This window comes from Alligator sinensis, unplaced genomic scaffold (genome assembly GCF_000455745.1).
Source record: "Alligator sinensis unplaced genomic scaffold, ASM45574v1 scaffold601_1, whole genome shotgun sequence".
NCBI classification, from domain to species: domain Eukaryota; kingdom Metazoa; phylum Chordata; order Crocodylia; family Alligatoridae; genus Alligator; species Alligator sinensis.
Window position 1 is genome coordinate 1,014,112 of NW_005841905.1, and position 15,064 is coordinate 1,029,175.

Genomic DNA, 15,064 nt, shown 5'->3' on the forward strand with positions numbered 1-15,064 from the left:
TGTTGAGGGACCCCTTCTCCCTGCTGCTACCTCCTCCCTTCCCCCTACCCGTCATGCTTCTGTGCTGCTCAGTGCCTCATAGAATGGATTTCTGCTGCCTGATCTGGCTTTAGGTGCTCAATTTTAAGACAAGGCATTGTTTTTCCCATGTTAAATGAGGGGAAGAGAGAAAACATTCACTTGGAATTGAGTAAATAAGATACTTCACACATCAAAAGATTGTACAATATGAAAAATAGACTTGTACCAAGTTCTTGAATAGTATTAGTAGCTGCTAGATATTGCTGTAAGCAAAGCAAACTGTTACAAGAAATGATTGCCTTCCCCTGGCTTAAAGTCTGCTTGTCAAATGCATTCTGACATTGACAGAGTCCTAATTAATGCAGTATTGATCTGGCTGCTTGGCCTCCCTAGGCGCACAATTCTCGTAATCTGCTGAAGTTTTCTTCAGGACCTCAGCTACTGTACAATGCTACCACAATCTAGGTGTCTCTGCTGCTTCCCTAAAAAGCATATATGGTCTTCAGATATGTCAAGTGTCAGACTCAAGGTTGAAGACGCTAATAAAGGGCTAGAGCAGGAGTGTCCAACATGTGGCCTGTAGAACCATTCCGCCTGGCCCACTGGTAGTTGAGAAACACTCCAGTGGCCATGCCTCTCAACACAAATTTTGGGGTCCCTGGACCCTGATGGACACAGCCTTTGGCAGCAGAGGGTGAACAAGGGCTGTGCAGATACTGTGCTTGCTTGCCTTGCTGCCACCTGCCCCTGAACTAGTGCAGCTGCCCACATCTTCTCCCTCCCTGCCCCTCCCTGTGCACATCTGCTTCCTCATCAGATGGCCACTTGATGCCTGATTCTGTGCTGCTGCCTACTCCCATACCCATTGCAGCTGCTGCTGGATCCATGGATCCAGTCTGGAAGGAGCATTGTGCTCTTGATCTGGCTCAGTAAGTTTGACACCCCTGGGCTAGAGGAAGCTGCTGACAGGGTTGTCCCTGGTGGGAGGGGTGAATCAGGACAACCGCCCTGGGCCCTGTGCTTTGGGGGGCCCCGCAGAGCTGGGCAGAGCAGCCATGGCAAGTCTGGGCTGCCACTGGCTTCACGTCTGACTGCTCAGCACCCCGTCCCCTGCCACTGAATCTGCCACTGGCTTCCTTGTGTCCAGGGGCGGGGCCCTGCATCCGGTCTTTTGCCCTGGGCCCTGCACCCTGCTTGGGTCACCTCTGGCTGATGAATAGCCTATTTACACTACAAAATTGTAGCTGTTGTCTGACACAGACATCCACAAGCCATTGTTGAAACTTACTGTCTTACTAGTGTAAATAGTCAGAAATTGAGTGGGGGGGGCGGTATCCACACACACACACACACACACACACACACACACACACACTTTCCCTCTATCCCTTCTTCCCCAGCATCACATGTTAGTTTCTATACTACTGGGCCTTATAGTTAAAACTCATCTAATGGCTACTCTTGAGCATGCTGGAGATTAAGGGCTCAAGAGCAAGTGCGGAGCTACAAGCCTGGAGCTGCCTCAGAGGTATATTTCCAGGTTAGAGTATGTCTGTGGGTGTGAATGAGTGGGGCATGCTTGATTCCTTCACCTGCCACCACAACAGTACACTAACCCTAACTAGGCAGCGTGATCTGATTTAACTGCTGGGTGGGATTGCTAGCTGTGAAGTCAGTAACAGAAGAATTCAAGTTCTGGAAGGAATGAAGGACAAGTTGGGAAAGGAATGAATGCATCAAATAAGGGTGCCATTGTTTTCCATGCTATAACTAAAGCTAGTCAAGATTCTTTCAGTTTCTGCTAGATAATGCCGCCTTTGCAAGTTTGAAATCTTCATGGGGGAGGGAATTTTATTTGGGGAAATCAAATAACAGCTCCCGTTAAGAAGGGTCTTCTCAGTTTCTCCGTATCTCTGACAGCAAAATTAACAAGAGACTTTCCACTTCCCTTCTCTTTCTCTGACAAGGGGGAGGGGGAATGTTGTTTTCATGGGAAGACTTCTATTTTGCTGTAAGCTCTAATGTTTTCAGTGCTGAATAATTCACCCCCATATAGCTATACTGGCAAAGAAATACTGACTGCTATAAAATTTGTTTCTGTAAATAAGGAGTGGGCAAAATTTGGCCTGTGGGCCATATCTGGCCCACCAGTTGATCCTATCCAGTCCACTGGTCACCATCAGGAGCCTCAGGAGGGAGAGCTGTGCCCTGCACCATGCTGCTCTGCTCTGCCACGGCCAGACCAGCGGTGGTAGCGTCTTACGGCAGGCGGATGGAATGGCTACTTGGTGCTCTGCATTGCTCCCATCTGTGCAGGCACAGCTGCTGGCAGCAGGAAGCTGGGTGGGGAGGAATTGCCCACCTCTTCTCTAAATCTTCAAGAGCATTCAAAAACATCAAGCTGCTCTAACATCCAAAATATCTGAATAACGAACCAGCTAAACTAAACCTGAACAAACTGGTGTGTTGGTTTCATTTTTGCAATAATGTGCTTCTACATCCAGGCAGTGAGGAACCTGGGAGCATTTGAAATAGTCACAGGAAGTTAGTAGTAAATGATGGAGATGGGGGGACACATGCCTGAGAGAGAGAGAGACTTTTAAATAGAGCCAAAGAACCAAGGCTATAACTCTGACAGTTCAGATTCTACTCAGAGCTCAGGTGGCCTTGTTCATTGCACCTCTCCAGACTTTAGTATGAAAAGGGGAGTTCTGGCGAAGGGGAAAAAGCCACGCTGGAAATGTTGAGTTCTTTGTTCATTTGGCGGGGGTTGACTGTAAGATGCTGTTTAACCTGCTGAAGAGGCCTAGAATTCAAGTAATCGGTGCTGGCAAGATTCACTAATAGGATAACTACTATGTGCTAAGAGCTGTTTTAGTGAACATACATGTCAAAGCCTACTTCTCTTATTTTGGAACATGGGCGTGTCTTTGTCATCTTACGGCAGTGTTGTTACTGTACTGTGCTTAAAGCATGGTGCAGTAACCACCCATGCTATGCTGTGCGTGCGGTGCATGGTTAGTTTTAGCCTTTACTTTGCTGTAGCGGTGTGCTAAAATGGGGGCACGCACTGCTACAGTGAAGTGGCTGCCAGTCGCATGTAGACTCACACGATCACTACGTCACCGTAGCGCGTCATACAGCAACGTAGTGCATTGTTATGGTGTAATAGGGCGATGTGTAGATGTGTACTCTATTGGACACAAATGAGCTTTCTAAATTCCACTTTCCTGTCCAGCACTCCTCTAAAGAGTACTGTATGTGGATTTGTGTCCTGCCTTGCATCTTATCTAGGCAAACAAACCATATGTGAACTACTTACTACACTTGTATCTTTTTTATTTTTATACCCATTCAACTTCAGCTGATCAGACTGCCTGATCTAATCCCTGTCCTAAACTTCTTGCTAACACAACAGTAGCTGAATTCAGTGTGAGAACTTATGGTAATTCTAATAAGTTTTCAGACTAATGTGTACACAAGAATCCACAACTTTGGGAAGGGAAGCCAAATTCAGCTTAAATGGAAGTATGTGAAATTCCAACAGCACTTATTTATGGCAGAAATGTGTTTTGCCCCAGAGTTAGGGGAGCTGTTTAAATAGTAAGATGTCCCACAAGCTCAGTCTTACCAGGGCATAGATATCTAGGAAAGATGCAGTGTTAGGGCTCTTGCAAGGCTGGTAGCAGCTGAATAGGTCAACTTGTCAAAATAAAATTCCGCATAGCCAGGTTCTGAGTAATTTGGGGTTTTTTGTTTTGTGTTTTTTAAGGCTTCAAAATAAGCATCAAGATGGAATGAACACAACATACTTGAACAAAAAACCCTAACTTTTTTTGCCATGCAATACAAGCCCTTTGTGTGCAGTTATTTGAGTGCTTGTGACCCAGTGCTTTAAAGCCAGTGCATCAAAGCTGTGGGATGATGGAATGAATTGCTCAACTGTAGGTCAATACCCTTACAAATAAGTTTCCTGAAACTGGAATTAGCCACCTTGTTAACAGATAGCAGTCTTACTGGAATTGTGACTGACAGGTCCATGCCCCACCCAGGTAAAAAGGTAGTTGGAAAGAATCACTAGAGGATGCCAACTGAGTAGTCCAGAAGGATAAAGATTTGGGCTGAACCTTTGTTTGTATTGGTAATCTGTATTACCAATACAGATTGTGTTTGTATTGGACATTAAAAATAAATAACAACAGTCGGCCTCCAGGAAGGAGGGATTGTTTAAACTATGTGGTTGTACAAAGTCTTGGAATAAACTAGGAAGGTCACCTGCTCACAGAGATCCATTTTAAGCCTGAAGAAATAATTCAGTAAAGAACAATTCTACAATGCTTACATTATAGAATACAGGGCAAAATCCTGGCTGCATTCAGGTTAGTAAGAATATTTACTTTGACTTCAGCAGAGTCTCTAAATATGCCTGGAGTCATTGATGCTATAGGCAGCTAGTGGAAGGATAATCCTATTTATACCATTAGTGTGTGTGTGTGTGTGTATATATACTTAAATTGAAGCTGCATACACCACTCTCTTTTAAGCTACTATCATCCAACCTTTGTTTCACTTCTCAGGACTATCCACTTTCAACACCTGTCATTCTCGGCACGTTTGGCTTGATTTGTGTTTTTTAAATTGCAGCCTTTTTATATAAAGCCTCCTAAATTTTCATCTTCCTGGATTAATATCTGAGAATGCTTTACATTATGGGAGAAAAACGGTACTGAGAACTCCAGTTCAACTACATGGTAGGGTACCGCAGTAGTAACCTCCTAGTCATAGTCTGTTTCTTGTACATCCCAAACTCCCATGGACTGCGCTGTACTCTAAATACGCAAGCTATGTAAATGTATTATCTGGAATTGGAATGACTTGTGTCCACAAGTAGTTTTAGGCATGTATGTACAATCTGGGCCTCTTAAGAGGTGAAGCACAACCCATGTAAAAGCATTGGAGGATTTTTATCTTTGTGCTAAAAAACCTACATTGTTGCCTTGCATTTAATCCTGATGCAAATATTCTTTGGAAAGGATGTAAACAACTGTGCTATTTCAGTATAGCTAACTTTTTGATTCTGCTTGTTAGCATAGATTCTGGGAGGATAAACATCTCTGAAAATGGTGAAGATGGTCAGCTGTTGTGAGAGCCATTACAAGTGCACTGACTGGGCTGTGTGCTATGTTCCAAGTTAGACAGGATATGGTCTCCAGCCACAGCCAGTGATGTCGAAGTTACCACCTCGCAAAAAATTACCTTTTCATTTGTTAAGTCAGTCTAATAAGGAGTTCTGGTTGTAGTTGACACTGGTAACTTAATATCAGTAATGAGATTAATGGTAAAATAATTCCAATGTATTTAAATCACACTTGTTTATAAATTATTCTCCTGAAAGGAGAAGCATAGTGATACATTATTTTTCACCTGCAAATTACATCTGTCCAATCTGTTAAACTGATGGCTCCATTGTGAACGCTTCCATAGATTGAAATGTGAAAAGCACCCCAGTTCAAAAGCAAGTGTTTTTTCTGGACTTAGGCACATTCTTAACTTTACAGTAGAATTACTTTCCTGAATGTGGATGAGTTTGCAAGTGTTCTGAATGGAGGTCTGCATGACCAGCTATAATGTTATATTAACTGAATTCAATATTTTATTTTTAAAGTGAATTATTCACGGGTCAAGATTTTGAAGAATTATTCTTAACAATTGCTTGAGATGCTTACTGTAAATGCTGTTTAATACCCATCTTTGTGAGTGTTAGTCCATGGCTCTTACCAATTGTCTTTGAAAAGGAGAAAAAGAAATATCCTCCTTATTTATCAGATTTAACTGAGGCACAGAGGTGAAATAACTTGTCCAAGGTTGGACAGCAGATCCCTAGCAGAGTTCAGATTAGACTCCAGCTCCTTCTAGATCTACAGCCAGTGACTTTTACACTGGAGCAAGTTTGTTCAAGTTATTTCAGTATTATTCCAAGACTGGAAAGCTTTAATGTTATGTACTCAGACACAGATACCACAAGTCATGTGACACACAAATGCAGTGTTGTGTACTGTATTGTATTAATCTCTTTGGGTTTTGTTTAACCACAGGGTATTCCGGAGAAACCACACAATGACTAACTCATTGGAGCAAAAGACATGGTGCCAGCGTGGAGGAAAGAAAAAGAAGATGCGTTCCTGTTTAGAACTGCGGATTATTTTTTTTCTAAATAATCTATGGGTTTACTGCACAAATGACTTGTGAAAAAATATTAATCTCACTTTTAGAATAGCCAAGTGAAATTAACTGCTTATCTTGAAATCTTTCCTTGATTTACTGCATAAGCATTTGCGCCTGACTGTTCTCTGGAAGAATGTAACACCACGTTTTATGCAGCAGTTCAGGCTACATGGCAGTTTTCCAAGTACTAGATTCCAATTTAAGTTATTAAAGCAGCTGCCATATTTCAAAGCCTTGAAACTAAAATTTAATTACAAGCTCTTGTACCAGTGCCCAAAGGAAGTAGATTGATGGTGCTTAACAAAGATGAAGTATGGTTTTAATAGGAATAGTATTTATCCAAATCTTTTTTAAAATAGGGTTGTTTAAAAATAGGGTTACTCAAAAATAAGTGATCAAAACAACAACATTTAAAAGCACTGTACTGAGTGCTTTTAGAAGCTTATATGAAGGAATCGTGACCTTATTTGTAATGCTGCATGAAGGTTTTGAAGTCACTTTGTTTAAAATCTCTAAATCACTTTAGAACAATAGGCAAACACTAGAGACAATCTCATTGAAATAAAAGAGTTTGAAATGGAGAGGGGAAGAAGGTGTTTTGATAATTTGCATTAAAGCTCATCTGAGTGCAGTATTCCTTTGCCTGTAATTTGCAATCACACTTACAGAAGGGGTCAAAATTCTGACCTCAGTTCTGTAAAGGTACTTGGGCATATGCCTAGGTTTTTAAGTGAGTATTGTTTAAATTTGGGCATATACTTTGGTATTTTAATAAATCAGAGCCCTTGAAATGCCAAGCATCTTCAGTAACCCTGAAATGAGTGGGAACTGCACATGCTTATTGTAATTTAACCTGGCCCTAACTCCCACTAATAGTCAGAGAGACTTATTTTCATTTGCTTGAAAGTGAAATGAGGCCCTGCAATGAGCATTATTTTGCTTCATTTTTAGTCAGACTTTTGACTGAATTCAGTGGAGTTAGAAGCAGGTCTGGAATGTAATAACTTGCTATATTACAAGTTAGCCAGAGTTACTAGCTTGACTTGCAGTTAGGTTTCTGACAAGAGATCACTGCTTTGTTTTTTTTACAACCCTATGGAATTTGCAATCTGTGATTGCCTTGTAAAAAGAAAAGTGATTATGTCACTACATTAAACATTCATTGTTTCTAAATATTTAGTTTTGGTGAGCACAATGTATTCATTTAATAGCTTAGACCACAATAGACCTAAATAGCAAGTATTAGGTCTTAAAATTAAAGTGCAATGTACAGTAAAATCTGAGCCTTGTATTCTCTTCAATAGTCACTGTTTCTTATGAGTGATTAAAGAGAAGAGGGTTCTAAGTTCATTTCAATGCTGCATGGAGTCAAAATGGAGCAATAATTTATTTAACTAGTAAAGGTAGTTTATTGTACCTTCTATTAAACCCACATTTTTAGAAATACTCCAATTTTGTGGTTATGGTGTACTTGTAAACTTTTATGAACTTGCCTTTTGTATTATGCAATTTTTTGTTCATTTCCGATTTCATGTGGTTTCAGATTTAGTCAGTAGCATCTCCTTGGAGGTTGTCCCATCAGACATTGAGAATAAATAGTAGTGTTTTGGGCTTCATTTCCTTTTTGAAGGAAATCCTATAAATACTTCTGGTTCAGACTTCTAAATCCTGAATTGATTTTTGTAAGGGGGTTGTGGGGAGCAACTTGAACAGCAGAGTTACCTTTACCTTACCACAGTGGCTAGCTTAAACTGAGCCCAATTCTGATCTCACTGGGCACATCTACACATGATGCCACAGCAATGTAGTGTTGGTGGTCACAAACTGATACCATAGTGATGCGCTCTCTGTTATAGTGTTGCTATGGCAACATAGTGCCTAAAAATAACTATGCCTGGTGCAGTATGGGGTGTTACTGCAATATCTCTTAGTACTTCCAAAAAGAAGTACTAAATGATGGCACAGAAACAACATTGCCATAGTGAAATGTGTAGACGTGCCCACTAAGTGTAAATATGGAATAACTGCATTGGTGAGAAGGCCTACTGCAAGTGTTTAGGGCTGGATCCTATTCCATCCCATTCTGCAGCATCCCTGAAAAGAAATGCTATGCCCCAAGTGTGTAAACACTACACAGCCACTGGGCTGTTGCCACAGTGTACAAGCAGCTGTGTGCTTCTGGTGATTCTGCATGGCTCCTCTACAGCAGCCCTGTGATCAGAGTGTGAAGTACACCCTGGAAGGGCACTAACTGCCAAGTAGGCTGTCATAGCTGGTTAAACATGAGAGTGGGTAATTCTGCTGGCAGAGTGGAGAGCTGTTGCCACAGAGGGGCTTCCAGTAGGCACCAGAGTTCTGCTTGTAAAACTTAGTGGTGCAGGCTGTGCCTTAGTCTTAAAGCTAAGGTGAAGGTTCAGTATACAAGTACATGTGTTCACAATTTTTCCCAGGACTTAATAAGAATGGAATAGGGTTGTACTGAGACAACCCAAATGCCCTTGGATGCCTAAAAGACGGAAAAGAGTCTGGCCCATGTTCTGTCATTAAGATTAGTGCGGTTATTCTGAGAAACTTGCATGCATACGTAAGTTCACAAGATCAGGATTGGACCAGTTTGTCTAGTAAAATGCCTAATATTAAAGTGGTTACCAGCATCAATTCCCACAAAATGCAATTCAAGATGACAATGAAGGGTAAATATACTAGATTTGAGAAAGTAAAAAGTATTCTAAAGTTTATTTTGAAAGACCTGAAACTAATTCTGTATGTATTAAAATAAAAAAAAAACGTAGCCAAAAATTACAAGTCAGAAGTTCGGTTTTGCCAATACTTGTAAGTATATGAACCAAAGTAATCAGTTAATAGAAGGGAAGGGGGGAATTTGCACTATTCTGGATTTGAACATTTAGATTCTCATTCTTACTGATGTTTTCAGCAGTGTGTTTTGGTTTTACTTTTTTTTTTTATTATTATTATTATTAAAGGTTGTAGACCAAATGTCTTGTTCTCTGGCTTTCCTTCAAGAGAGATTCTTGAATCTGGGGCAATGTTGGTGTGGTATTCAGTTATGCATTTGATTGGCAGAGAAGACTTGGAAAGCAACATCTAAAGTACAGCTTCTTAAAGTATCATTGAGGCATCCACCCATATTAAAAATAATTTCTACCTGATTATAGTGGAAGGTTTTGGCATACAGTCTTTCCTAACTTGTGTAAAAATCAGTAGGTTTTCCAACCTGTCTTGGCAGTTAACCTGTTTAGCTGGTTTGTGATTTGAGTCTTGAGCATTACTAAGAGGAGAAATCCATGTGTACATTCTTCATTTTCCTCTAGTATGCTATGATTCATGAACTAAAAACTTCAAATATTGGGGTTTTTTGTTTTTTGTTTTGTTTTTTTTTTTTAAACTTTTAGTTTTAAATCTTCCCCATTACACTGATAGGAGAGCTTCTTAGTACTTGGTTCTACAGAATAATCCGGCATATCGTAACAGCAAACTGACTTGCCTACAGTTTGCTCAAAACAGAGCTTATTGAAATAGTAAGGGTAGGAAAGTGTGACCTGGAGCTTGCAGGGGTTTAGCTTGTAGCCGTGTTGGTCTAAGGATATAGGCAGACAAGGTTCCTTGGGTGAATTTGATATCTTTTATTAGACCAACCCTTTTATCTTTTATTAGACCTGGAGTTTGGTCATTTACCCCACATCCATGGGCTAAGAAGACTGGGTAGGTCTTTCTGTAGGTCTATAGAAAAGTAGCTCTGTTGCCTTAACAGCAGGGCTGTCCAACAGGCAGCCTGCAACCCATGAGGGGTTAGCATGTGGCCCATGGACTGCCACCTGGCTGCTGTGGCCCCCATTGCTCCTGCTGCTGCAGAGGCCAGGGTCTCTGAGTTCCTCCTCCCTCATCTCATTGAAGAGTGTACAGAAGTTGCTTTTTCTCACCATTTAAAGGGCTTTGTTGTTATGACTTAACAGAAGTGCGCAGCTTTACAGCACTTTAAAAATGGGTACAGTACTTTAAATTAGCCCTTGTTAAATAAGGTATTAAATTTGATGCACTGTATTTTACAGTGCCTTAGCAGCCTACAGCACTTTAAATAACTTCTGTACACTGGTCAGAAAGTATGCTGTAAAGCATCTGCTGCCACCTATCTTGGAAAGTGCAGGGAGGCTCAGAGCCCACTCCTCCACCCCCACCAAACACTGCACTTCTGTCATGTTTTAGAAATGCTGTAACTTTATAGTGTATAAAAAGTGCGCTAAATTACAGTGCAATACAGTGTGCACAAAACGTTTCTGTACACACCCTTAGTTTCCTGCTTCCCCCCTGGCAGTGGGGCAGGGCAGTGGGAGGGGCTCCAAAGAGGTGGGGGGGCCACATGGTACCTGTGGTAGTGGGAGGAAGGACCAGGTTGCCTGCCCTGTCTGCATGGCATGCACAGCGGGAGAGCTAAGTTTGCCTGTGTGGCAGGGAGATGTGCTGCTTGTCCTGGCCAGACAGCATGTGGTGGCTGGGGGAGTCGAGCTACTGTTGCTGTGTGTAAGGGGCCAACCTGCCTGTGTGGCGTGGTGTCCTGTGAGCAGTGGGGGGTTGCGCTGGCCACAAGTTGACAGCCTTGCTTCACAGTATCATGTTAATGCATCTTGGGCCAGGGGTAAGGTACAGCTCAGGATCCTTGCCTAGATTACTGTCCTGTGGCATTGACAACATTGATTTTAGGCTTGTGACTTTGTCCTGTGCCAAACTATCACAGTATACAGGAGAAATCCTTCAAAACTGTGCAAAGGTTGCGTTTAAAGAGTTTATTCCAGACACCATGAACCCTCATTTTCAAAGATGTGCTCCCCAAAATGTTGTCTCGCATACATTTTTGAGAAGTTTAAGTATGTTACTGCAGCCCCAATCTTCCAGACTCCAGCTGCTTTCCCAGCCGTCCAAAATGGAAAAACCCACCTCAGTGCAACATGGGTGAGAAACTGTCTCTGGCAAATGCTTCTCCTCCATGTTCTCAAAGTGGAAGCTTTTATCATTGAATGTGCATAGTAACAAGAGGCTTTGTTTTTGTTTTTTTCCGATCCTAGTTTGGCCTTGCAAAGTCCTGTTTAGAGGAGGACCCAGCCTCGGGCACGGCCACTCAGAACACTTTCCATAGTGTTCAGCTGGGGCTGTCTGAAAGCTCTGTAGTGCATGGATTTGCCTATTTGCAGCCTGAGGGAAGGTCATACAACCTGTTCCCCTCTTCTTGGATTGCCTTACATAAAACAGAAAAGGCAGAGATCCATTTTTGTTTAAAGAACCAGTACAAAATAATCTACAAATACACTATGAAGATGGTAAAGAAAGGTTGAAACCTTAAATGGAAATGTTCAGCTGTGAGAAGCAGGATGACTTGGCCAACAAATGCATTAGAATGAACTATCCACTAGCCTACACCATCCTTGGTTAGAATTAGGGGAACTCGCAGGTGTTAAATTACTGACGCAGAATCACAGAAAAATGAGGGTTGGAAGGGACCTCAGGAGGACATCTAGTCCAACCCCCTGCTCAAGTAGGACCATTCCCAACTAGATCATCCCAGTCAAGGTTTTGTCTAGCCAGGTCTTAAAAACCTCCAAGGATTGAGCTTCCACCACCTCTTTGTGTAACTAGTTCCAGTGTTTTACTACCCTCCTATCTCTCCTCCAGGCTAAATAAGCCCAGTTCCCTCAGCCCCTCGTAAGTCATAAGCCCTAGCCCCTGAACCATTTTTGTTGCCCTCTGCTGGACTCTCTCCAATTTGTCCACATGCTTTCTGTAGTGGGGAGTCCAAAACTGGACACAGTACTGCAGATGTGGCTTCACCAGGGCAGAATAGAGGGGAATAATTACTTCCCTTGTCCTACTGGGAACATTCCTACCAATACAGCCTAATTTACCATTACCCTTCTTGGCAACAAGGGCACACTTTTGGCTCACTCAGCTTATTGTCCACTGTAATCCCCAGGTCATTTTCTGCAGAGCTGCAGCCCAGCCAGTCAGCCCCCAGCCTGTACTGGTGCATGGGATTGTTCTGTTCTCAGTGCAGGACTTTGCACTTGTCCTCGGCCCATTTTCTTTTGACCCAATCCTCCAATTGTCTAGATCACTCTGAATCCTAGCCCTGCCCTCCAGCATATCTATTAGTCCCCCCAGCTTGGTGTCATCTGCAGACTTGCTGAGGGTGCACTCTATGCCATCTTCCAGGTTGTTGATGAAGACATTGAACAAAACCGGCCTCAGGACTGACCCCTGGGGCACTCCACTTGATACTGGCTGCAAAGTAGACATTGAGCCATTAATTACTACCCTCCGAGCCCAATGTTCCAGCCAGTTTTCTATCTACCTTACAGTCCATTCATCTAGCCTATATTTCCTTAGCTTGCCTGCAAGAACATTGTTGGAGACCATATCAAAAGCCTTGCTAAAATCAAAGTACACCACATCCACTGGTCTCCCCGCATCCACAGAGCCAGTCATCCCATCATTGAAGGCAATCAGGCTGGTCAGGCATGACTTGTCCCTGGTGAATCCATACTGACTGCTCCTCTATGCGCTCTATGCCATCTTCCAGGTCGTTGATGAAAATATTGAACAAAACTGGCCCCAGGACTGAGCCCTGGGGCGCTCCACTTGATACTGGCTGCCAACTAGACATGGAGCCATTAATTGCCACCCTCTGAGCTTGATGCTCCAGCTAGTTTTCTGTCCGCCCTACAGTCCATTTATCCAGCCCGTACTTCCTTAACTTTCCTGCAAGAATGTTGTGGGAGATGGTATCAAAAGCCTTGCTAAAATCAACATACACTTCAAAACCACATGCACTGGTCTCCCCACATCCACAGAGCCAGCCATCTCATTGTAGAAGGCAATCATGTTGGTCAGGCATGACTTGCCCTTGGTGAATCCATGCTGACTGCTCCTAATCACCTTCTTCTCCAAGTGCTTAGAAATTGATTCCTTGAGGATCTGCTCCATGACTTTTTCCAGGAACTGAGGTGAAGTTGACTCGTCTGTAGTTTCCTGGACCCTCCCTTTTTCCCTTTCTTAAATATGGGCACTATGTTTGCCCTTTTCCAATAATCCAGGACCTCTTCTGATAGCCATGAGTTTTCAAAGATGATGGTCGGTGGCTCTGCAATCACATCAGCCAACTCCCTCAGCATCCTCGGGTGCATCCCATCCATCCCCGTGAGTTTGTATACCGTACAGATTTTCTAAATAGTCCCTAACATGTTCTTTCACCACTATTGAGTGCTCACTTCCTCCCCAAACTCTGCTGCCAGGTGCAGTAGTCTGGGAGCTGACCTTGCCTGTGAAGACTAAGGTGAAAAAGGTATTGAGCACTTCACCCTTTTCTGCATCCTGTCACAAGGTTGCCTCCCCCATTCAGTAAGGGACCCACACTTTCCCTGATCCTCCTCTTGTTACGGACATACTTGTAGAAACCCTTCTTGTTACCCTTCGCATCCCTTGCAAGCTGCAACTCCAATTGTGCTTTGGCCTTCCTGACTTCATCCCTGCATGTCCAAGCAGTAGTCTTATACCCCTCCTCAGTTGTTTGTCTAAGTTTCCACTTCTTATAAGCTTCCTTTTTGTGATTTAGTTTACTAAAGAGTCCCTTGCTAAACCAAACTGGTCTTCTGCCACACTTGCTATACATAGTCTTCCTGTGCATTGGGGTGGTTTGTTCCTGTGCTCTCAGTAAGGCTTCTTTAAAGTACAGCCAGCTCTCCTGGGCTCCTCTCCCCTTCAGTCTGGTTTCCCAGGGGATCCTGCCCATGAGTTCCCTGAGCAAGTCGAAATCTGCTTTTCTGAAGTCCAGGGTCCCTACTCTGCTGCTTTCTTTCTTTCCTTTCCTCAGGATCCTGAACTCAGTCAAGGAGAGCAGGGCCCATAGTTGGCTGCTCCAGCGCTTGCACCAGGAATTTGTCCCCAACACTCTCCAAAAACATCCTGGATTGCCTCTGCATTGCTGTCTTGCCCTCCTAGCAGATGCCAGGGTGATTGAAGTCCCCCATGAGAACCAGGGCTTGTGATTGGGAAACTTCCACTAGCTGTTTGAAGACAGCCTCATCCACCACTTCCTCCTGGTCTGGTGGTCTATAGCAGACCCCACCATGACATCACACTTGTTGCTCTTTCCTCTGACCCTAAGCCTTTCGACAGTTCTACCTCCAGTTCTATACTGGAGCGCTGAGCCATCATATGGTTCTTTTAGATGAACTGCAGCTCCTCTTCCTCTTCTCCCCTGCCTGTCCTTCCTGAACAGCGTGTCCCCATCCATGACAGTGCTGCAGTCATGCGAGCTCCCACCACGTCTCTGTTATTCCAATCACATCATAGCTCTGTGACTGTGCAAGGACTTCCAGTTCCTCCTGCTTGTTTCCCAGGCTCCGTGCAGTTGTGTACAGGAAAATGAGGGAACTAGTCGATCGCCCTGATTTCTCGGGAAGAATGAAAACACCTCCCCTGTTGCCCCCTCCTGCTTGCTCTTCCTCCAGGTCACCCACTTCCCCACTTACCTCAGGGCTTTGGTCTCCATCCCCTGGCAAACCTAGTTTAAAGGCCTCCTCACTAGGTTAGCAAGCCTGTCTGCGAAGATGCTCTTCCCTGCCTTCATCAGGTGGATCTAGGGTTACCATACATCCAGGTTTTCCCAGTCATGTCCTCTTTTTTCGACCCCTGTGCTGCATCTGGGCAGGTTTTTAAAATAAAAGCCAAATGTCTAGGTTTTCTGCTCTCTGAGTATGGCTGCTCTGGGCTGGAAGCAGCAGGCAAGGTGATTGGATGTCGGGGGTCA

General features: G+C 43.4%; 1 protein-coding gene across 1 annotated transcript in view; it reads left to right on the forward strand.

Moving 5' to 3' along the window:
- INSIG1 (insulin induced gene 1) overlaps positions 1-9,033 on the forward strand; it is a 13,886-nt gene extending 4,853 nt beyond the window's left edge. Inside the window, exon 5 of the mRNA XM_025197778.1 lies at positions 6,117-9,033. Within this exon, the coding sequence (XP_025053563.1) occupies positions 6,117-6,146 (30 nt within the window). The 3' untranslated portion in view covers positions 6,147-9,033. The remainder of the gene's footprint in view (positions 1-6,116) is intronic.
- Positions 9,034-15,064: the final 6,031 nt, after the last annotated feature.